The sequence below is a fragment of the Psammomys obesus genome, unplaced genomic scaffold (assembly GCF_907164565.1).
Source record: "Psammomys obesus unplaced genomic scaffold, mPsaObe1.curated_primary_1811, whole genome shotgun sequence".
Classification (NCBI taxonomy): Eukaryota; Metazoa; Chordata; class Mammalia; order Rodentia; family Muridae; genus Psammomys; species Psammomys obesus.
This window is the reverse complement of record NW_026591643.1, coordinates 2,017,474-2,042,670: the sequence shown is the minus strand read 5'-3', so window position 1 is coordinate 2,042,670 and position 25,197 is coordinate 2,017,474. Positions and strand designations below refer to the sequence as shown.

General features: G+C 37.1%; 1 protein-coding gene and 1 pseudogene across 3 annotated transcripts in view; both read right to left on the bottom strand.

Moving 5' to 3' along the window:
• Ccdc18 (coiled-coil domain containing 18) overlaps positions 1-25,197 on the bottom strand; it is a 104,297-nt gene that overhangs the window by 61,056 nt on the left and 18,044 nt on the right. For all 3 annotated transcript variants that reach the window (XM_055611553.1, XM_055611552.1, XM_055611551.1), the window contains 5 exons: positions 20,673-20,769; positions 11,995-12,116; positions 7,399-7,585; positions 5,080-5,201; positions 2,746-2,903 (listed from right to left, as the gene is read on the bottom strand). In XM_055611553.1, the coding sequence (XP_055467528.1) occupies positions 2,746-2,903; positions 5,080-5,201; positions 7,399-7,585; positions 11,995-12,116; positions 20,673-20,769 (686 nt within the window). The remainder of the gene's footprint in view (positions 1-2,745; positions 2,904-5,079; positions 5,202-7,398; positions 7,586-11,994; positions 12,117-20,672; positions 20,770-25,197) is intronic.
• On the bottom strand, positions 11,202-11,529 carry LOC129680064 (elongin-C-like; annotated as a pseudogene).

Here is a 25,197-nt window from a genome sequence, read left to right as displayed (position 1 = left end):
AAGAAGAAGAAGAAGAAGAAGAAGAAGAAGAAGAAGAAGAAGAAGAAAAACTATCTCCTTAGCTATTAATGTGGAAGTTCAAAAGAATAGGAAATAATTCTATCAGTCAAACTCTAATAATAAAAACCTAAAAGGACTACCCTGAATTAAAACAAAATAAATATTACCACGGAGTTAAAAGAGACATTTAATATGAGGGTCTATTCAATTAGACATGACATTATGTGTAAGTGAATAACATCTCTAGAATACAAGACTGGGAGAGCTACAAGAACACACAAAACAATTGTTGGAAACAAGCAAAAGAAACTTATTCTAAGTCCTACCATTTCGTTTTCAGACTCCATTTAATCACAGGGAAAAACTAAACTCAAGATTCCAGGCCCTATGGGATCTGGGATCCCAACAGCTGAACAGCTTTGGCTGAAGTAAACAGTGTCTGAGCCTGGACATCACAGGGACAACTTATAAGGAGACATTTGTCTGAGTCCAACATTTCACGTCTCCAGCTTGCTGGAAGGCTCAAAGTAAGTTGTTGTTAGTTACTAATATTTATTATTGATTTATCTTTTAGTTAAGCATTGGTATTCCTAAACCAGCTGTATATACCCAAATCACCAAATCACAGAGACTGGTATTTACTTAACCTAGAGCGCAATGCTGGGAAATAGTTACTCCATCCTAAACCTCCAAGCCTGCATAGTTTCCTCCCATTCAGATTTTCCACATTATACTTGCTTTTAGTCACATCTTCTGTCTAGTTCATCTCTCCTGGTGGTTCCAAGTCCTCTCCTCTCTGATCTCTCTCTCCGACCCCCTCCCACTTGCTTCTTTCCCCTCCCCTCTGGACCAGGATGTCCCACTCTATCCTATCCATTGCTCAGCACTGGCTGGTTGTGTTTTTTGGCAATACAGAGAACAAATGGTGGCATGTTTACACAAACTTGAGACAGCTGATGCTTAGAATAAGCCTCACAATAAAATGTCCAGATTGAAACCAGATAGTGGGGAGAGAAATCAGCATGTGAATGAACAAAGGTAAATTGTATATATTCCACAAGAACATTATACCAACACTAAGTTCATGTTCCCAAGCCCAGGAACCTACTCCTATCCTGATTGATTGAAACTCCCTGGGTTAACCCCTTATGTTAAAATATGATCGGACAATGCTACAGCCCACCCTGCTGTCCCTCACTTTATAGTTTCATCCTTTAAGTATGCTGTACAACATCCCTTCAGTGTCAAGATCAGTTCCCAAGTCTGTTCTGCAGCCCTGATCTATCAGTAGGAGCTTGTCACCTGCATTGATCTGGTATTTAAGTTATATTGGGTTAAAAGGACCCTACAACACAATCACATGCATTTGAATATTTTAATATTATTCTCAATAACTGATACAATGAATATATTGAAAATCATCAGGTATGAAGAAAACTTAAAACTAAAACCATCAACCTAGTAATGAATAATATTTTAAAAGATAGGGAAAGGGACTGGATAGATGAGCCAGTAGGTAAGAGGTCTTACAGAAGACCTACATTCAATTTCCAGCACTTTCCAGGCAGCTCATAACTGCCTGTAATTCAGCTCAATACGATACACTCTGCTGGCTTCTACAGTCAACTGCACTAATATGCACATACTTCCACAGAATGAGATGCAGATTTCAAAAAGTTCAAGGCCAGACTCATCTACAAAGCAAGTTCCAGGCCATCAAGGTCTACATATGAAACCTTGTCTCAAAAAAAAGGTGAACAACAACAACAAAAATAAAAAATATATATATATATATATAGTTGGGGATATAGCTCAATGGTAAGTCACATTCTTACCAAGCATGAAACCTTGGGCTGAATAACTACTAATAAAGTAAACAGTAAAAATATATGAAATATATGCTCTGACTACTCATAATAATATAAAGATAGATCTTTGAATATTAAAGAAAAAATCAGACAGAAACACATAGACTAAGATTCAATCATTAAAGAAGTAATCAATTTAATGCTTAAACTGTATAAAATGAAAATACAACATAAAAACTAGTGGGATACAAAGTATTGCTTAAAGAAATGTTTATCCTTATGTGTGAGCTGGATGTGATGGTGCATGCCTTTGATCCCAGCACTTGGGAGGCAGACCTCTGTGAGTTTGACATTAATCTGGTCTACAAAGCAAATTCCAGGACAGCCAGGACTACACAAAGAAAAACGCTGTCTTGGAAAAAAACAATCCTGAGGTCCTTCATCCATATAATATTTATAAATAAATAGATAAATATTTATATCTGAAAAGTTATGTTTTGGTTATGGTGACGGAAAATAAATGCAAAAACATATTTAAAAACAAACACGCAAACAAATACGTATATTTTTAGGACAGAGTTGTACTATGTAGCTCTGGTTGTTCTTAGACTATATACACAAGGCTGGCATTAAACTCACAGAGATCCACCTGCCTCTGCCTCCTGAGTGCTGGGATAAAAGGTGTGTGCTACCGTGCTTGGCCACCCAACTGCATCTCTGGAATAGGTACATCTTATTGGATAAAATTTTATTTCAGCAATATATTTTTTAAACAATGAAAAGTCTAAGAACAACACAGTAATTCTTGCTGCTTTTCAAATAATAGGTATTAATAGAAGGCTAAGTGCTTTTGAAATATTATCAATAATCTTTTCCTTTGAAATACTATCAGTAAAAACTATCATTTATTAAAGTAATTCAATGTAAATATACTCACCTACTTGACTACCACCTAGTTTTACAGGTTCTGTTTCTAAAGTATGTATTTTGACACCTTCTTGGCTATCATTAGCAACAGCATTTTGAGACAACTGAGTTACAGTCAGGTTTGCATGAAGCTTTTGAATTTCAGCCTCTTTTATTGCAAGCTTAATCCTAGCACAAAAGAAAAAAAAAGGCAGAAGTTATTGCTAAAATTTTTGCTTGTTTGTTTTTGTTTTTCAAGATAGGTGTTCTCTGTAGCCCTGGCTGTCCTGGAACTAGCTCTATAGACCAGAGTGGCCTCAAAGTCACAGATACCCACCTGACTCTGCCTCCCAAGTGTTGGGATTAAAGGTGCACACCACCAATGCTCTAATATTTTATGTTAAAAAAAAAAACTATTTTTCACATTTAAAACTGTGGTAAATACTGAGCCAACAAGATGTCTCAATCAGCAAAAATGACTGCCTGACAAGCATCAGGACCTGAGTTTGGTCCCTGGATCCTACAAGAGGAAAGAAATGACTCCTGAATGTTGGACTCTGATCTCTCCATAACTGGTGTGTGTGTGTGTGTGTGTGTGTGTGTGTGTGTGTGTGTGTGTGTGTTCGTGCATGTGTATGACATACACACAACTAATAAAATAATGAATAAAAATTCTTTGTTTTTATTTTTGTTTTGTTTTTTCAAGACAGGGTTTCTCTGTGTAGCCTTGACTGTTCTGGACTCACTTTGTAGACCAGGCTGGCCTCAAACTCACAGAAATCGCCTGCCTCTGCCTCACAAGTTCTGGGATTACAGGCATGCACCACAGTGCCCAGCTAAAACTTAAAAATTCTGATAATAGCCAACTCTTATGTAGGACATGGAAATTCATTCTTTCTTCCTTCCTTCCTTCCTTCCTTCCTTCCTTCCTTCCTTCCTTCCTTTCTTTCTTTCTTTCTTTCTTTCTTTCTTTCTTTCTTTCTTTCTTTCTTTCTTTCTTTCTTTCTTTCTGTTCTTGTGTTTTGAGACAGGTCTCTACATAGCCCTGGCTGTCGTAGAACTCACTATATAGACCAGGGTGGCCTCAGACTCACAGAGATCCACCAGCCTCTGCCTCTGGAAGGTTAGAATTAAAGGTGTGAGCCACTACACCCAGCTAGGACATGGGAATTCTCATAAACCATTAGTCAGATTGCAAACTGGTTCAGCCACTTTACAAATATAATAAAAACTAGTAAAATTGAAAATAAAATACTCTACAACCTATAAATTTCATTTCAAAGAGTTTATATTGAAGAAACCCTCACATATATGTATAAGGAACCATACATAAAGATGTTCTTTGCAGCACTGTTTATAATAGAACAAAAACTAAATACTAGGTAACATCAGAGAGAATGGATAAATTGTGACATAGTAGTAGGACAACCATTAAAGTATTAAAGCAACAAAGTAATCATGCAAATTTATCCTTTGACCAAATATGCAGATTTAATTGGGGCTGGAGAGATGGCTCAGAGTTTAAAAGCACTGGCTGCTCTTCCAGAGGTCCTGAGTTCAATTCCCAGCAACCACATGGTAGCTTACAACCATCTGTAATGAGCTCTGGTGTCCTCTGAGGTGAAGGCACACATGCAGGCAGAACAGTATATACATAATAAATAAATCTTTAAAAAGATTCATTTTATTTTTAATTATATATACTTTTTATAATTATATATTATAATAATATATAAATTATTTTAATTATATATATATGTATGTATATACACGTTTGTATGTGTGTGTGTGTTGTGAGGTATATGGAACAAAAGCGTAGGTGTGGGTAGAGGCCAGAGGTATTAGATACCCTTTAGCAGGAGCTGCAAGCAGTTGTGAGCAGCCTGATGTGTGTGCAGGGAATGTACTAAAGTCCTCTGCCAGAGCAGAACATAGCTTACTCACTAAGCCATATCTCTCTAGTCCTGATGAACAGATCTTTTTAAATGATATGAGTGTTACAGAAAAACTATACATATAAACATCACTATGCATGTTTATATGCATATGTAAGAATGCAAACATTTACAGTAGAGACAGAAGAATACACGTTCTAATTGATAACGCTGGTTATCTGCAGGAGTGGGGGGCCCTGGGACTGGCAAAGGGTCAAAGGATTTCCATCTTGAATGGTTTTTATTTAGAAGAAGAGATCTGAAACAAGTAACAACAAAAATGTTAAGAATCAATTTTAACTTGGGCAGCCAGAATCTTTTAAGATTCTCTATAATTTCCTATAGTTTTTAAACTATTCAACTAGCCATCCTAATTGAAAGACCAACAAAAATATTCTATTTACTGTAACTTTAAAAACTGAAAAGCATACCTCAATTCAGAAATCATCAACTTATTTGCCTCACAGCAGCCAATGCAACTGTCCCTTTTAGAAAAACTATTCATCTGGTTCTTGGAAAGAGATGACTTAAAGCCAACTATTTCTCTTTTTAACTGCAAGTTAAAGACAAACATTCATGAACTTATAATATGCATGTACTACAACCGCTTTCTTCATACTCAGTTTGAAAAACTGCGAATTTCATGGAAACAATCTGATATCTATCAATAGAATGTATAAGCATGTTTGAGTTATAAAATCAATATAATATATTTCAGACATAATACATAATTAAAAGAAGTTATGGTGCTTACACACTATTCTCAATAACTCACTAAGCAAACTCTTTCAAGATGCATTTATATGTAGCAATATTTGAAACATGGCTAGGAAGGATACACAAATTTCAAAATAATACAGAATTTTTAAAGTAGTTATGACATGGGGCTGGAGAGATCACTCAGTAGAGGCTTAAGAGCACTGGCTGCTCTTCCAGGGGACCCAGGTTCAATTCCCAGCACCCACACGGCAGCTAACACCTGTCTGTCACTCCTGTTCCAGGGGATCTGACGCCCTCACACAGACAGACATGAAAGAAAACCATCAATGCACATAAAAATAAATATATCTTTAAAAAGAAAACAAAAAAAGTAGTTATAACAAACAGCAAAGCACTCAATGACTAAAATCTTCAAACAAAAACCAAGTCATACTTTCTGGAAATATAAAAGGTCTCACATTTCCAGATCAGACTTAGCACTGTATGGAACAAAGGATCAAGCGTGCATCGTGCCACCTGTAGAGTCATGTGTGAGCTCATTCTTGACTCCGCGGACAACTAAGGATTTCCGTCTAAAGTGAGCATATCCAAATGAGTATACATCTGCATACTACGTTCCATTCTTAAAGCACACAAATAGTACACTAAAATCTTGGTAAACAGCATCTAAGAAAAGCAGATAAGGCAAAGGCAAGGAGCTTAGAGCCTATTTTCCTGCTAATTGCTCGTTAGGCTAGTATTTCCCTGCTCCCACAGTTTTTCACTAGTAAAAGGACATCAAATCTTAAGATTTCCAAATTCCTCTCAGCTTTATAGTTCCATGGCTGACAGCACTTTAAAACTGGTAAAATCTGCCATGCTGTCTACCATCCATTCTTAAGTGAAACAAACCATGACATATGAGTATAATTTTCTCATTCTTACCTTTTTTCACACCTGTCAACGTCAAATTTCTTCACCTTTCCAATCTAACATACAAGAATATTTTAAATTCCATGCTAGCTGAATAAGTTTACATAAAGTTGTTCAACATTAGCCATTATAAAAATAAAAATTAAAACCATAGTGAAACACAAGTTCACATAAACTAAGAGGGATATAGCGAGACAAACAGGGATGCAGAGAATTGGTGCTGGAAGAGCTCTAAATGTGTAGGAGCTTTAGAAGACAATTTGCCATAAATTTACCATATTTCCAAGAAATTTAGAGTAGATACCTAATTTACTCTCAGGCATTTATCCTGGGGAAATGGGAACATGTTAACAGAAAGACTCTTATGCCAATATTCACAAAAGCACTATTTATACAGACTAAAAGCAGAAATAGCCAAATGTTCATTGGCTTAAATAAGATATAGTATATTCACACAACTGAATACTATTCAACACTAAAAAGAAATAAAATACTGATGTCTCAATGTGAATGACCCTAAAAATATGAAAATAACAGATGCAAAAAAAACCCACATGTCTTTATTACTGTATTCATATGAAATGTCCACAAAAGACAAGTCTACAGAAATACAAACTATTATTGGTTTCCCCAGGTAGGGTGCCTAATTATAAAAAGGCACAAGGGATGTTTTAGGGATGACAGAAATATGTAAAACTGGATTGTAACTTTATTAAAACTCACTTAATAGTATACTTCAAGGGAATGAATTTTCAAAGTATAAATAATACTTCTTAAAACTCTTCAAAAATTCTGTGCAGTTCTGACATATGGCATCTCAGAGACTAAGGAAAAGTGAAAAAGTAGAATGGTGAATGCGAGGGGAAACTAGGTACCAGATGAAAGAATTAGCTGAACAAACAAGGAGAAGAACATAAGTTAGTGCAGCAACCACAAAATGATGTTCTGTAAAAGAGCAAGGTTCCTTGTCCACTGCACATCAAGTATACTCACTCCTTTTCACACATACTTACTGGCATCTGAGATATAAGTTTTTCTAAACTCCTCAGTTCCAACCTAGAACTATCAATTTCCTGCTGAAACAAATCTAATTGTTCATTCTGTGTTACAATACGAACCTTCAATTCTTGGTTTTCATTTACTAAAGACAACTTTTCTCGTAATATTTCATTTTTGTCTTCTAACTCACTCTCTAGCTTTAGAATACATTGTCTAGATTCAGTTAACTGTGCCATGACTTCTGAATTTTTCATTGCCATAATCCTTAATTTTTCTTTTCCACTGCTGTGCTCTTCTTTTAACTGCCTATAAAGAAAAAAAGCATTAATATTAAAATAAAATGTACACACATTTTTGATATTCATGTTCTCTCTTTAAACCAAAGACACAACAAAAAAGGGGAAAGTAGAGGCTAATATTGTATACGTATACAAAAATAGCAAAAAAAAAAAAATCCTCAACAAAATGCCATTACACTGAATACAACCCCATCCTGAAGATTAGTCACATTATCAAATGGCATGTATCCTGGGGATTCAGGATCGTAGGCCAGGCATGGCAGCTCATATGTATTACCAGCAATCAAGAGGTGAAGGCAAAGGACCAGCCTAGGCTACACTGTGTAAATCCATCTTTCAAAGAAAGAAGACGAGAAAGAAAAAAGATGGTAACAACTGGTAGACAAGGAGTGAGTTTTGAGGTGAACAGGGAGCTGTTGGGAGCCATAACTTGATTATAAGAATGCCTCCTAGTGGTTCAACTGCCTTACAGCAGCACTTATATTCTTCCAGTAAGGAGAAACTGAGGCACCAGGGCACTTTCCTAACTGCCTGCCACACGTGCACATGAACAAAATGCTGTATATGCAAAGAATCTGGTACCAGTATACCATTTAAACTATGGTTTTGACAGGAGCCCCTCATCTTTGTGAACTTTCAAGATTATGGAAAGATATCGCTAGTATGACCTGGGAGAAAAAGAAAGTTACTATACCTGCACGAACATGCCACTCACTTCAAACATGTATGTAGGTATCACACAGAGAACTAAGGGCTACTTTCCTGCCCCTCAGGATAACCCACTCTAATTTCTCTTTGGTGTTCATGTTTTACATTGCTTTGCTAAGTAAACTGCTGCTTAAACTGTATACCTCTAGGTTAAATTTCCTCTAAGAACAAATTACAAATAAAAATATTTATGCTGGTCTTGGTGGTGCACACCTTTAATCCTCGCACTCAGGAAGCAGAGGCAGTTAGACCTGAAGCCAGCATGATCTACAGAGTGAGTTATAATTCATCACCAGGGCTACACAGAGAAACCCTGAACTGAAAAAAAAAAAAAAAAAAAAAGAAAAAAAAAAAAAAACAAAAATAAAAAAAAAAAAAAAAAAGGATGGGGATAAATAACTAAAACCAGGCAGAAATGACCAGAAATAGTGGGGCACTCCTTCAACTGTAGTACTTGAGAGGCACACAGATCTCTGTGAGGTCCCGAACACAGAGAAACCATCTTAAAAAACCAAACCAGCCATTCAAACAAACAAACAAACATACAAAAAAAAAAAAGCAGGAAATTACTGAAATGGAAACAAATAAATACAAAAAACTCAAAGAAACAAAGAGTTGGTTCTTCAAAAGACAAAGGCTGGGAAGACAACTCAGAAATAAAATGCATTTGCTATGCAACATGAGGACAAGTGGCTCACAACTGCCTGTAACTCCAGCACAAGGGACTCAATGGCCTCTTCTGGTTTCTGCAGACTCCTACAGCCACCTGCACAAACACTTTAAGACACACACACACACACACACACACACACACACAAATAATAAAAATTAAAATTAAAAAAATTAGAAAATTGTAAATCAAATTAGCCAAAAGAAAAGACCAAAATTAATAAAATTAGAACTGGGCACTGTGGCACATGCCTGTAATCCCAGCACTGGGGAGGCAGGGGCAAGAAGATCTCTGTGAGTTTGAGGCCATCCTGGTCTACAAAGCAAGTCTAGGAGAGCCAGGACTACACAGAAAAACTATCTGGAAACAAAACAAAACCAAAACCAAAAACAAAAAAAATTAAAAATAAAAATTAATAACATTAGAGATGATCAGATTGGGCTTAACCCAGACATGTGGAGGTTTAAATATGCAAGTAATAAAAGACATAGAGATAGTAATCACATGATCATCTCAACAGATACAGAAAACACCTTTGACAAAATCCAACATTTCTTCATAATAAAATTCCTTAAGAGACTAGGGATGGAAGAAACATACCTCCATATAATAAAGGCTATCTATGACAAACTCATAGCCACCATCATGTGAAATAGAGAAAACTTCAAAGGGCTACAAAATGTCATCTTCTGGGCATGAAACAACTGTTACATTCATAAATTGACAGCCATTGCCACTGCCTGCACTAAGCCTGCATAAGACTGGGCCTGTTAAAAGCCAGAAGTAGAAGGGACACTTGGGGCCCTACCCTTCCCTGATGAACTATTTATTTATTTATTTATTTATTACAGTTTATTCACTTTGTATCACAGCTGTAGCCCCCTCCCTCGTCCCCTCCCAATCCCACTATTAAACTACTGATGGATTTGGAAGGAGGAGAGTTATTGTCTTCAGTTGTATGCTATTGGTGAGCCTACCAGACATGGACACAGAGACAGCCCTGGTTAAACTTAGCTGCACACAAAACAAAAAGACATGAACATGAGAATGGGACTTGGGTGGGGGGGTTGTTGAAAAAAGTTGGAGGGAGATGAGAGAGTTGGGGAAGAGAATAATCAGAATAAGGTCACGAATTTGATCGCCAGTATTGGGAGGCAGGGTTTTGTAGGTACTGGAGAGACAGCTCAATGGTTAAGAGTATTTGTTGTTCTAAGAAAGGCCCCAAGTTCAGGTCTCAGTGCCCATTTAGGTGGCTCACAATCACCAGGACTCCAGCTTTAGAAATGCAATGCTCTCTTCTAAGCTCAGAGGACACTGTACTCACAAGCACAGTACCTTCCCCTACACAGACTCCTATATATCTGAAATTTAAAATAAAAACAAAATGTTTTCAAAAGCTATTTTATAAAATATAAAACAAAAATTTTAGTGATCAAGCATTTTATCAGAGTATAATTAGCAGCATTTCATTAAAGTAAATGCTATAATTGATAGCATGAGGTATTAGGAATTACTCTAGTAACTTTACCTCATCTACCAAGGCAAAAATACTGAATGTACACACCGTAAGGAAAATGTACCATAATTATACAATTAGATAAAAAAATTGTTTTGATTGCTCTCTCCACTTTAAATTAATAGTCTGAGGTGATGAAAATGGAATAACATTACCTTCTGAAAGTTAATCACAACTATTAGTTATGAAAAAAATTATATTGTACAGAGCACCAGTCAGAAGCCCCATTAAAGTTATCATCTTTAATATAATCTCACTTAAAATTTTAAAATGTATTCATCACCATTATTAGTGTGTATGAGGGAGGAACAGAGCGAGATTGGGGAGGCACATGCTACAGCACTCATGCAAAGCTTGGAGGACAGCCATGTGGCGTCGGTTCTCTCCTTCCACTTTACGTGGGCACCAGCGGTCAAACTCCCGTCAGCGGACTTAGGCAGCAAGTGCCTTTACCTGTTAGGACACCTCACCACCTCACCGGTCGCTAGTCGACCTTTTTTTTTTTTCTGTAACTGGCATTATTGGCTTATTTCTTGGCTTGTGATACGTCCTTAATTTGTTGATGTAGCAAACAAATTTCAACTCTGCTATGCAAATGACAGAAGGAATCTGCTCAGCCATTAACTTTAGAGTTCAATGTCATACAGGCAACATGCTATATGTGAGAAAATTACTAACTGAACTACAGGTATTAAATACTGAAAAAATTCACAGTTTATTGTAATTTATTTTATTTAACAATCTAGGAAGTTCGCGGCCATCAGCAGTTCCAGTGCAATTTCAGGTGCAATTGGGAATTCAGGAATCTCAGTGGAGCTGTTAGTGTAGCGGACTTGTAGGTAAAAGACATGCATACTTTTGATAGCACGTGTGAAGGGATCTCTCTAAAATTGGCCTCACTGGTTTCGTTCTCAGCAAACTGCCCTGGCCCACTCAATATGGCCTTTATTGTTCCTGATGTTAACGCATGCTCTCTTTTTACAATAAATTCATGACCATCAGAAGATATTAATTTGACATACATGGCATCAGGGCCTTCACAGCCACCACAGGTTTTCTCCTCTTCATCATTATGTTCTTATAAAATTCTACTTGATCCCACAAGAATTCTAGTCGTTTCTTGACGGGCGGAGACATGGTCTGTTAATAGCTCATGTCTGAAGGAAGTCGCTAGTCTACCTTCTTGACTATGGAAAAATGATGGCTACTCTCTGAGCCACTGTTTCTTCTTTTATTTAAAAAAAATGCACTGGGTGATTTTCTTCCTTTTTAAGCATCTTTACTAGTTAGCTAATGTGATCACACTCTAAGAATTCTTTGTGTTGATCTCTATTCTATATTTACAAATGTGTTAGAATTAAGATGTCGTATATTTAAAATAATAGCCTTATACCTAGAAAAGTTTCAATCATAAATTTTAAGCCTTTTACATTAAATAAAAAGTCCATATTTACAGTAAAAGATGTATTTTTAAATGTTTCCTTTTTCCTATTTGCATAGAAATTTTTCCATAATAATGTACCTGTATTTCTCTTTTAAACTTTCAAATTCACTTTTATACAGATTACACTTTTCTTGAAGCCTTTTGTTTTCCTGTTCACAGTCACTAAGATTTTTCTCCAGTATTTCTTCTTCAGCTTGAACCTAAAAAAAAAAGATTTGTTTTAAGTGAATATACAAATATAATCATAAGTTTTACATTGTTTCAAGCTAAAATTATGAGTAGTGATTTTGGAAAGAAACAGGAATAGACTAAGTATTTCTTATATTTAAGTCCCTGGTACAGTAGTGAAAAGAAACAACATAACGAAAACACAGGAAGGAGGATGTGATGTTACTATTCACTCAGGAATCCTTAAGGGCCAGTAACAGATTGGCAAGAATTATGTCACCTGAAGGCAAAATGCTCAGGCCAAACATGAACAAGGCAAGCAATTCAAACAGGGATTGTACATCCAAGTAATTAAGGGATACCCATCAGTGCATGTGTTTCAAAATTTTAATTTTAAAAATTTAAAAATATCTCCAATGAAATAAAAACCCCAGGGGCCAACAAGATAGCTCAATGAGTATGGGTATTTGCTGTTTAACAATGCAAGCTTGACAATCTAAGTTTCTTCCCTGGAACCCATGTGCATTGGTTCAAATAAGAATAGCCCTATAGTCTCATGTTTGAACAATTGGTCCCATGGAACTGTTTGGGGAAGGATTAAGAAGTGTGGCATTATTGAAAGAAGTGTGCCACTCGGAGTTTCAAAAGACTGAGATCATTTCCAATGTGTTCTCTTCCTCCTGCTTGTGGATCCAGATGTGGGCTCTCAGCTGTTTCTCTTATCATGCCTTTGCTCTGACATCATGAACTCTAACCATTTGGAATGATGAGCCCCAGGTTAAAAGCTTTCTTCTATAAGCTGCCTTGGTCATGGTGTTTTGTCACAGCAATTGAAAGGAACTAAGACAATATATAAAGGTTGAGAAAAACAATTCCAGAAAGTTATCCTCTGCCTCATATACACAGCAAGACAAACACACACAAATATGATTAATAATAATAATAAGTTACAATGGTGGCACAGGAGACAACTTCCTGCACAGAACACCAGCAGCACAGGCTCTAAGATCAACAATTAATAAATAGGACCTCATGAAACTGAAAAGCGTCTGTAAAGCAAAGGACACTGTCATGAAAACAAAACAACAGCCTACAGGATCTTCACCAATCCTATATCTGACAGAGGGCTAATATCCAGAATACATAAAGAACTCGAGAAATTAAAAAGCAACAAATCAAGTAATCCATTTAAAAAATGAAGTACAGAGCTAAACAGAGAATTCTCTGTAGAGGAATATAGAATGGCAGAGAAACAACAACAACAAAAAAAATGCTCAGCGTTCTTAGTCATCAGGGAAATGCAAATCAAAACGACTCTGAGATTTCACCTTACACCCATCAGAATGGCTAAGATCAAAAACTCAAGGGACAATACATGCTGGAGAGGATGTGGAAAAAGGAGAACCCTCCTCCATTGCTGGTGGGAATGTAAACTTGTACAACCACTTTGGAAATCAATTTGGTGCTTTCTCAGACAATTAGGAATAGCGCTTCCTCAAGATCCAGCTATACCACTCCTAGGCATATATCCAAAATATGTTCAAGTACACAAGGACATTTGCTCAACCATGTTTGTAGCAGCTTTATTCATAATACCCAGAATCTGGAAACAACTCAGATGTCCCTCAACTGAGTAATGATACAGAAATTGTGGTACATTTACACAATGGAATACTACTCAGCAATTAAAAACAAGGAAAGCATGAAATGTGCAGGCAAATGATGGGATCTAGAATAGATCATCCTGAGTGAGGTATCCCAGAAGCAGAAAGACACACAGGGTATATACATTCACTTATAAGTGGATATTAGCCATATAATATAGGATAAACATACTAAAATCTATAGCCCCAAAGAAGCTAAGCAAAAAGGAGGACACTGGGTAAGATGATCAATCCTCACTCAGAAAGGGACGGACATTGGAAGGAGAAAACATAAAACAGGATAGGAGCCTACCACAGACGGCCTCTGAAAGACTCTACCCAGCAGTGTAACAAAGCAGATGCTGAGGCTCATAACCAAACTTTGGGTAGAGTGCAGGGAAGCTTATGAAAGAAGGGGGAGATAGAAAGACCTGGAGAAGACAGAACTCCATAAGGAGAGCAACAGAACCAAAATTTCTGGGCCCAGGAGTCTTTTGTGAGACTGATACTCCAACCAAGAACCATTCATGGAGATAACCTAGAACCCCTGCTCAGATGTAGCCAATGGCAGCTCAGTATACAAGTGGGTTCCTAGTAAGGGGAACAGGGGCTGTCTCTGACATGAACTCAGTGGCTGGCTCTTTGATCACCTCCCCCTGAGGGGGGTACAGCCTTGCCAAGCCACAGAGGAAGACAATGCAGCCAGTCCTGACGAAACCTGATAGGCTAGGGTCCAATAGAAGGGGAGGAGGACCTTCCTTATCAGTGGACTTGGAGAGGGCCATGGGAGGAGATGAAGGAAGGTGGGATTGGGAGGGAATGAGGGATTGGGCTACAGCTGGGATACAAAGTAAATAAACTGCAATTAATATAAAAAAAAAAAGAAAAACATGATAGAGTGACCAAACTGAGCTATGACTCAGATCAGTGTCTTGCTCAGCCATCAACAAAGAACTTTCTTGTGCAGTACCTGAGAACTAAGCTCATAGACTGCTCAGTTTCCTAGTGGGTTCCCTAGTAAGGGGTACAGGCACCGTCTCTGACATGAACCCAGTGGCCAGCTCTTTGATCAACTCCCCCTGTAGGGTGCAGCCCTGCCAGGCCACAGAGGAAGATGATGTAGCCTGTCATGATGAGACCTGATAGGCTAGGGTCAGATAAAAGGGGAGGAGGACCTCCCCTATCAGTGGACTAGGGAAGGGGCATAGGAGGAGAAGAGGGAGGGAGGGCGGGATTGGGAGGAGATGAGGGAGGGGGCCACAGCTAGGATACAAATTTAATAAATTGTAATAAACGATAATAATAAAAATAATAAAAAATTAAAAATAGAGAAAGGGCAAAGGGGGAGAAGAGGGAGGGTAAGTGGGACTGGGAAGAGATGAGGGAGAAGGCTGCAGTGGTGATACAAAGTGAATAAATTGTAAAATAAATTTTTTTAAAAAAGAAAAAATACAATAGCACTCAGGTTGGACCTAGAATAGTGAAAGACTGAATGAATTTCACAAGAAAATCTATTTCTTGTGTTATCCTTTGTTATACTGATCCAACTATGGAATTTTACTGAGCAAAATTAGAAACTGTTGACCCTAAGTATATAATTTTTTTCTTTTTTCTTTTTTTGTGGTTTTCCAAGACAAGGTTTCTCTGTGTAGCCTTGGCTGTCCTGGACTCACCTCCTAGACCAGGCTGGCCTCAAACTCACAGAGATCTGCCTGCCTCTGCCTCCTGAGTGCTGGGATTACAGGTATGTGCCATTGCACCTGGCTCTAAGCCTATTTTTTAAAATCTATTACATTTTCCCTTTGCTTTGAAGACATTCTTCCTAAAAGTATTTTTCCTCTAACATCACCTTACTAAAAGTCCCTTCTAAAATATACATTTCCTTAAGAACCTTCTCAAAGACCTTCAAAAATAGTGTTCTTATTAATTTGTACTTAAGTTTTCAATACCTAGTAAGATATTAATACCTTATATTGTTTAATGGGTTTGCAGGCCAGCAAGATTTCCCAGTGAGAAAGCAGCTTCAGTGTGACCTGACAACCTGATTTGGCTCTTAGATCTCACGTAGTGGAAAGAAAGAACCACGTTCCAGACGTCCTCTAATCTCCATATAAGCACTAAGGTGCCTGTGCACATGTGCATGTGTACACACACACACAGAGAGAGAGGGAGAGAGAGGAGAAGAGAGAGGGAGAGAGAAAGGAAGTGAGAGGGAGATAGTCTTTCTCCGGTAGTACCTAATGACCGACAACTTCCTGCCGTCTTCCTCTGCACCTGTCATGCCAGTGTTACACCAGACTTCCAAGACTCTGGCCATTCTTACTTTCTTTTACTAGTTGTTCCTTGTTTATTATGCTTGTCTTTACTTTGTATGTTCCCTTTGAAAGTTTAGCTTTGGCTACTTTCCTTCTCATTACAATTTTGTTATGAGAAGCACTCAACCTGCATCTCCAAAATCCCTCCCATCACTCCTTCAACAGGCTACACAAATCATCTTAGCAATACCTTCATTAGACCAAAAACATGTGGTACAAAATCCTATGGGAAACATTTTAATTATTTATTTTTATTTAATGTGCATGGTGTTTTGCCTGCATGTGTGTCTGTGTGAGGGGTCAGATCCTATGGAACTGGAGCTACAGACAGTTGTGAGCTGCCATGTGGGTGCTGGGAACTGCACCAAGGCCATCTGGAAGAGCAGCCAGTGCTCTTAACCACCCAGTCACCTCTCCAGGCCTTGGGAAACATTTCTTAAAACATTTTCATCTACATTTTTCCATTAAGGGACAGAAATGTCTGTATTTGGTTAAAAGGAGTCTCATGAGCAGGTGTGGGTGATGCACGCTAAGAAAGGGAACTCATGAACTCCAGGCAGTCTGGACCACACAGTGATCAGGGTGCCTCAAAAACAAATCAAACACCCTCTACAACGACAGCATTTTGAGTAACCTTACTAGTGCCAGCTTCCACTTTCTTGATTCCAACATCTTCAGTGTTTCTTTGCTACTCCTTCTGCTGGCTCTTTCCCTTCAAAGCTGGTAGGCTCAGGTTACTCCTAGGCCTAAACCTCTTATCTTAATTGAGCTTCTTTATATTCCTGCTCCCTACTACTTATTTCTTCTTCACTTTATATAATGAAGAATAGTTAGCTACTTTTTCTTCCATTCCATTGCAGAGGTTGTGCATTCTATATAGCTGTCTCATTCTTCACAATTCTTGACAAATCTGAAACATCTGATACTGACAACTTTTTTAATGATCTTTTTTAAACTAGCACATATTAATTATACAAAATAATCTGTTCCAGTATAATAATATAATATTTATATATTTTGGGTAACTATTTTTAAATGCTTAAATTGCCTCAGTTTTTCTATATTTACCTACTTCTCTAACTTTCATTATCACTTGTCAATATATTTCAAAAATTGCTTTTTTTAATCTTTCATAGTTGTACCTTTCATCCTCTTCTCACTCTGTACAAATTTATTACTGCCCCAAATTTCCACCACTTAAATACTGCCAATTCTTAAATACGAAGCTCTAGTCTAGATTTCAATCTCTAGACTATACCTGGGGATGTGAATCCCCATGGATAACATGCAGACATTTTCAATAGAGAATTCATTTTTCCACAAATTACCTGTTTTGATTCAAGATAAAAAACATTCACCAGTTATTTAAACCAAAATCCTAGAAACACTATATTTTCTCTTTCTTACTACCTCATTCTAACATTTTCAAGTCCTCACTAGATCTCACTTAATGTCCAGTTTTCACATCTCTCACCACTACTACCTAATCAGATTAATCATCTTTCTAATTTTTAAAATATATTATTATTGCCAGTCATGGTAATGTATGTCTCAAATCCCAGCACTCAAGAGGCAGAAGTAGGTGGATCTCTGTGAGTTCAAGGCCAGCCTATTCTAAACATGAGTTCCAGGACATCCAGAGCTGTTACACAGATAATCCCTATTCAAACAAAACAAAACAATATATATGATATATAACGCATATATAGTTTTATATAGAGTTATATAGCAATATATAATATATACTATGCTGGGGCCTGGGGAGATGGCTCAGAAGTTAAGAGCACTGGATGCTTTTCCAAAGGTCCTGAGTTCAATTCCCAGCAACCACATGGTGGCTCACAACCAGATGAGACCTAGTGCCTTCTTCTGGTATGTAGGCATACATGCAGGCAGAATGCTGTATAAATAATAAATAAATAAATCTTAAAAATATATATATATATATACTGTGCTATTACATGATAGTATGATATATGTAAACAATATTATATAACTATGTATTATACTTGTTACATTATACATAATTATATTAAAATTAATGTTATTATCAATGCGTATGTATGAAGAATGTATGTAGGCATGCACACATGAAGCCAGAGGACAACTATGTGGAGTCAATTCTCTCCTTTCATTTTTATGTGGGCTCTGGAGATTAAATTCAGACTTATGCACAAAGGACCTTTATCCTCTGCGCTGTCTCACCAGCCCTGACCTGCCATCTTCAATGCCTCCTACTTAGTCTTTCAGCTGTTGGACTTGAATCTCACCACTACTATACAGCTTCAGATATAAATGTGCATCTGTCTTACTTCTATTGCTATGTGGAGACACCATGACTATAGCAACTCTTTTAAAGAAAAACAGTTAGCTGGGGCTGGCTTAGAGTTTCAGAGATTTAGTCCATTATCATCACGGCAAAAGCATGGCAGCCTGCACATACACACGGTGCTGGGAGAGCTGAGAGTTCTACATCTAGACAGGAAGTGAATGTCACACAAGACCTGTCTAGAGCATTGGAGACCTTGGAGCCTAGAATGACCTGCCTCCTCCAACAAGCCCACATCCCTGTGAGTGCCACTCCCTGTGAGCCTGTGGAGCCCATTTTTATTCAAACCACCTCAGTATCTTAGAACATGTATTTTATTTTCTCTTCAGCTTTACACTAGTCTGTGATACACAGTTATCTGAGACAGCCTAGCAGCTCAAACATACTAGCATCCCCATTTCACAATGCCTTCTGAGTCCCCCAGAATTCCACCTTCATGCCTCCAACTACACCTAACATTCATACTGTTATTCCAAAATACCGACATCTTTTTTCTACATTACTAGTCTTAGTAGACTGTGACCTTTTCATAGTAAGCATTAAATATTATATCTCCCTACATCTCCCAAAAATTAATATTAAATCTAGTATGTAAAATAACTTTTTTTTAATACTAGTGACTGCACTAGAGCAGAATGCATAGTGGACAAGTGCTCTATTACTCAACTCCAGCTCTAGCCCCCATAAAATAACTATCCGATGTAGCTGCAATTAAACAACCAATAAATGTTTAATCTGTGAACACATTTTAGTTAACCATACTCAACAGTCATTTATTTATTTGTTTGTTTATTTGTTTGTTTGGGGGTTGTTTTTGTTTGTTTGTTTGTTTGTTCAAGACAGGGTTTCTCTGTGTAGCCTTGAATATCCTAGAACTCATCTCAGACTCAGAGAAATCTGCCTGCATCTGCCTCCCAAGGGCTGGGATTAAAAGCATGTACCACTACACCCAGCTGGTAAATTCTTATTCTAATACTTTCTTTCTAGAATTCATCCTCTGACTTTTCTTTTAACAGACCATTAAATTCCTTTGCTTAAATTATTATATCAAAATGGAAGTCTCATATCAATATCACTTGATCAGACTTATGTTCTAAATTCAATATGTCAATATCCAACTGTGGTCTTATTTGATATAGGTTTTATTATGGTATTTAAAGATATTAAATTGAGATAATTTACATAATTACACATTATATATAATAAATATAAATACATCATTGTATATAATGATATGTCATTATATATAAAATAAATCATTATATTTCTGCAAAGGATCGGCTGAAAAGACGGTCCTTCTACAAGGTGAAGTAAGCCCCTCTTAAGTCAACAGGTCAAGAGAAATGTTGTGCAATGATCTCTGCCTTCATGTTCAGGGAAAACAGGCATGAACTTCCTGCTTCTGCATCTCAGGCTCCAACATGTACTCACTCACTCCTTCATTCTCTATATCTTTTCTATTTCTTACGTTTATGGTTGTCAGCGTAGCCTTTAATGGCTCAGCTATCTCTTCAGCCCTCTTTTCTATTTCTTATACTCATTCTTCTATTCCTTCAGTAAAAGTTTCTCCTGATAACAAAAGTACTGATAAACATATTCCTTAACTAGTATTTTAGAGATTTTTATATCATTAGACATGATGTTCTAAGTAGCTATAATTCCAGCTACTTTGGAGGCTGAGGCAGAAGCACCCTGGACAATATCATGGAACATTATTTGAAAACATAACCAGGGCTGGCGAGATAATTCAGTGGTTAAGAACAGGTACTGCTATTAGAGAGGACCCACGTTCCGTTCCTAGCTGCCTGTTCCTTGAGGACCAGGGAATCCAAACCTTCCTTCTGGCCTCCATGGGCACCTACACTCACGTGCATACAGCACCCCTGCCCAATGTGTATGTAATTTAAAAAATTAAAATTATTTAAAACCCCACAAAATTAAAATAAATTTGAAATAAAAGTTTTGGGGGTTTGTTTGTTGTTTGTTCATTTGTTTGTTTGTTTTTCAAGGCAGGGTTTCTCTGTGTAGCCCTGGATGTCCTGGAACTATTTCTATAGACCAGGTTGGCCTCAAACTCAGAGATTTACCTGTCTCTGCCTCGCAAATGTTGGCATTAAAGGCATGTGCCACCTCTACCTGGTTGAACTAAAAATTTTATTTCAATTATTTCAATTTTATTAGTTTGTTAACGAATAAAATCTTTAAAATTGTTATTCAATAGGTAAAAAATTCTATGTATCATCTCCTTTTAGCTATGGACAGCGAAACAAGACCCTGAATTTGAACACCCTCTTCCCTCACCTTTTCCAGCTTCTCAGCCACTTTCTCTTTATACTGCTGGAAAGCTCTGCTCAGCTCTTCTGCGTTACACAGTGCTTCATTCCTCTGCTGCTCCGCTCTAAGGTTTCAAACAAAAACAACGAAAATAAGAATTCTCTTTATTGAGAACTTCATGTACCTGTGTCTGTGTGCATGTGGGTATGTGTTGTGTCATATATGGACATATGTGGTATATATGCTTTTGTGTATGTGTACACATGTGTACATAGCTACACATCCATGTGTTTGGACATGCATTTGGAGACCAAAGGTCAACAAGTTTCTTCCTCAGTTGTTTTCCACTGCATTTTTGGGACAGGGTCTCTCATTGAAACTGGGGCTACTGTTTTGGCTAGACTGACTAGCCAATGAGTTCCAAGACTCTACCTGTCTCTATCTTCCCAATGCTGAGATTACAGATACATGTATGCAGCTGGGCCTAGTGGGTCCTGGAGATCCAAACTCAGGTTCCTATGTTTACATAGCAGATTTTATCAAATGAATCATCTTTCTAAGCTCAGGAGTAATTTTTAACCAAAACATTATTAGGCTTTACTGTGAAATTATAGTTAGTTTTACTACAATAACTTTCTCACTCTAGCAGCATAAATATAATACAAAGCACTTATCAATTCAGAAGCATACATAAATTCCTATGCATAGGCAATTCTATCCCCTAATCTAGAAACAGACTAAAGGAGCATCCTTACAGAGAACAATAAATTTGTACAAGTTAAGTCACATGATCAATCTATGGTGTAGAATGTAAGATAATCAATTAATTCTATATGACCCAGGAAAAGATTAAGTTAATTTTTAAAAGGTACTTAAACAAAACCAAACAACAAAACAGTGGCAAGCAGAACTTTCAACCTGTAGCCAGCCCGGTCTAGAAGGTAAGTTCTAGGCCATCCAGGATTATATAGGCTCAAAAGAAAAACAAACCCCGTAATTTTTACTAATATAAACTGAACAGTAAGAATGAACCACCAGCACGCATTGCTTAAAGCAGACCCTGCTCCCTGCCTCCTGGGTGAGCCCAACTTTCTTCATAATTTTCATACTTAACTGAAAGCACTAAGCTTCTTTAATCAGTATCACCCCATTATAAAACTTTTTTATATTTAAAAATCACACCCATCACATCCTTTCTATAAGGGAAACTTGTGACCCTTCTATTAACCAAGGTCACTTAAACCATCTATAGTCTTAAATCTTTCCCTTCACAAACTTTTTACTTTCTGTATTTAAGCTTCTTTAAACAAATTTTAAGTGAAAGTATAATTAATTTCCTAAATCTACATGGTTCTTTTGCTTTTGTTTGGTTTTGTGAGAAAGTGTCTCTCTGTGTAGTTCTGGCTGTCCTCAAACTCCCAGACTGGCCTCGAACTCACAGAGATCCTCCTGCCTCTGCCTCCCAACTTCTGGGATTAAAGATGTGTGCCACTATGCCTGGCCCTGGATAAAGATTTTCAGTTGTGCTGTTCAACTCTCCAAGCCATTTTTTAAAGTTTTTTCTTCTTTTTTAATATTTATTTAATCTTATGTTATGTGTGTGTCATCTTCTGTACGTGTGTGCATCTGACTATATGTAGGGCTCCCTGTGTGGGAGCCCGGAGAGGTCACAAGAGGCTTCAGACCTGTAACTGTTACAAAAGGTTGTGAACCACCATGTGCGTGATGCAGCCAAACCAGGTCCTCTCAAAGAGCAGCCAGTGCTCTTAACCACTTAGCCGTCTCTCCAGGCCTGAAGTCCTTAGTTTTTATCACTAAACGTTACAATTCCTAATAAATGTGTGAAATCATTCCCTAACTATAGATGTGTTTTCTCCTTGAATTCTACTAGGTCTGTTACATATTTTGGTAGTTACTACACATTTATACATTCAGAACCTTTATCCCTTCCTGTTTAATTGCTACTTAAATGCAGGGGTGAAGTCATCTACTGCCTGTCATCCAAATACTCAAGAGTTTGCCACAAGAGAACCGCCAGATGGTGGCCAGCTAGTTAGCTCGGTGGGTAAAGGCCCTTACCAACCACGCTGTGAGACCCACACAGTCGAAGACAGAACCAATGTCCACAAATTGTTTTCTGACCACCACATCTGTGGCACATGAGTACACACTAAAGTAAAAATTAAAAACTACTCAGCAATGTTACTTTCTTATACTTCTGTACCTTAACTACACTGTCTGGAATGAATCTATTCCCATTCATTTCCCCTGCAAAAGCAAAGTTAATACTCTAATCAGAAGGAAGGAAGGAAGGAAAAAAGAAAAGAAGGCAACAAAGGAGAGGCAAAGAAAGGAAGGAAGGGAATGGAAAAGAAAGTAAACAAAATGAAAGGAAGGAAGCCTCTTATCTAGGTACTATAGAAGAAATCTGGTAGCTCTCTTTTCATATTTTTTAGCTGTTATATTCTAAATGTGGTTTTCACATATTAGTATCTCTTTGAATACACAAGTACAAAGCTTATCTGAGTAAGTGTGAATCTTAGGATATTAAACCACATAAGTTATATAATAATTAAAATTGGTTAGTACTTACTTAATATTTATATAATGACATCTTAGACGTTTCTTTTTCTCATGCATGCCAAGGTAATACCAACTTAATAGATGAAAAGCTAAAGTTTTAAAAATTAAATGGTTTTTCAAGGTAACAAAGACAATGAGAGGAAAAAAATCTGACTCCCAAATCTAAACATTTTCATTACAAAATACTGCCTAACAAACAACAAATATTTCTATAAAAATGTTCTTCCAAATAGATTTACATGAAAAATAACTTCTATGTATATTAGGAGTAGTCTTTAGGAGAGTAAGTGCATATGAAAGCAAAGACTTAACAATGTATCCTATTTGTTTGTTTGTGGTACTGAGGATTGAACCTACATTCTGAGATATATCACCAGCATCCTTTGAACTACTTTATTGTAAAATATGAGCTCCCTAAGTTGCCAAGGCTGAAGGTGAATTCACTCTGTAGCTCATCAAAGTCTTGAACTAATGGACTCTTCTCAGGCTCCTGTGTAGCTGAGATTACTTTCTTGATAATCTGATATATTTCATAGTATAAATCTATAAAACACATTTTATTGTCAAATATAAATATGTAGATAATGGGGCTAGAGCAACAGGCCAGTAGTTAAAAGTACTTGCTGATCTTCAGGGGACCCAGTTTCAGTTTCCAGCACACAGAAAGCAGCTTTCAACCATCTCTAAGTCCAGTTCCAGGAGCTCTGATGTCCTCTTTTGACTTCCACAGGTACCACGCACAGATATAGTGCATATACACATATACAGGCATAACTTTCATACACATTAAATAAATAAACCTTTTAAAAAGTTTTTACAAGCCAGGCATGGTGTCTCAAGCCTTTATTTCCAGCACTTGGGAGGCAGAGGCATGAGGATCTTGTAAGTTCAAGGCCAGCGTGGTCTGCAGAGTACAAAGACGTAGAAGGAGAAAAATATATGAATTGAAAAAAAATGTTTTTATATGTAGATTATGATTTTATCCTATGTAAAATGGCAGTAGGATAAAGATGCAGCTGAGCTAATGCAGAGCTTGCTTAATATACACAAGACACTGAGTCTGAGCCCAACACAAAGCAAAATCAAACAAGAACTCCTAATCATATTTTCTATAAAATCTCATTAATTTAAACTCAAAACTATTAAATGCTTATTAATGTAAAAATTTAATAGTACTTGAAGTTAGTGATTCCAGCAAGGCCTAGTGCCTAAGACCTATAATCCCAGTTCTTGTATAGAAGGGCAGGAGAACCAGGTACAAAGATATGCCTAGCCTACAGCAAAAAACTCTGTTAGATTAATTAATAAGTAAACAGGTCCTTAGTTAGGACTAATTACAAAACTTCATCTCAAAAGACAGTCTAGAGCCGAGTGATCCCAGTACTCTGGGAGGCAGAGGCAGGCAAATCTCTCTGAGTTTGAGGCCAGCCTGGTCTACAAAGTGAGTCCAGGACATCCAAGGTTACACAGAGAAAGCCTGTCTTGGGGAAAAAAATAAAGACAATCTATATAAAACAGATAATTTTTTGTTATTTATATATTCCTAAAGTAGACTAATCACTTTCTCCTGAATTGATCTTTTTCCTATAGTATTTATAAATCAAAATTTTAAAGAGTGTATATGTAATATTTTATTTAGAAAAAGTAATACCGAAATTGAATTCATTAATTTCACAACTTAATTTCAGAAATAAATATCTTTATATTAATAATACAAAAAATTAATCCTAGTCTACAATACCAGCAACAAATTCCATACATGAAAATTTGAAGGATGACTCATTACAGGTAAAGGCACTTGCCTGAGGATCAGAGTTCAATCTCCAGGACTCAGAAGGTAGAAGGACAAAATTGACTCCTGTAAGTTGTCCTGTGACTTCCATACATGTTCACTGCACACATTTGGCCACACACACATACACACACACACACACACACACACACACACACACACACACACACACACACA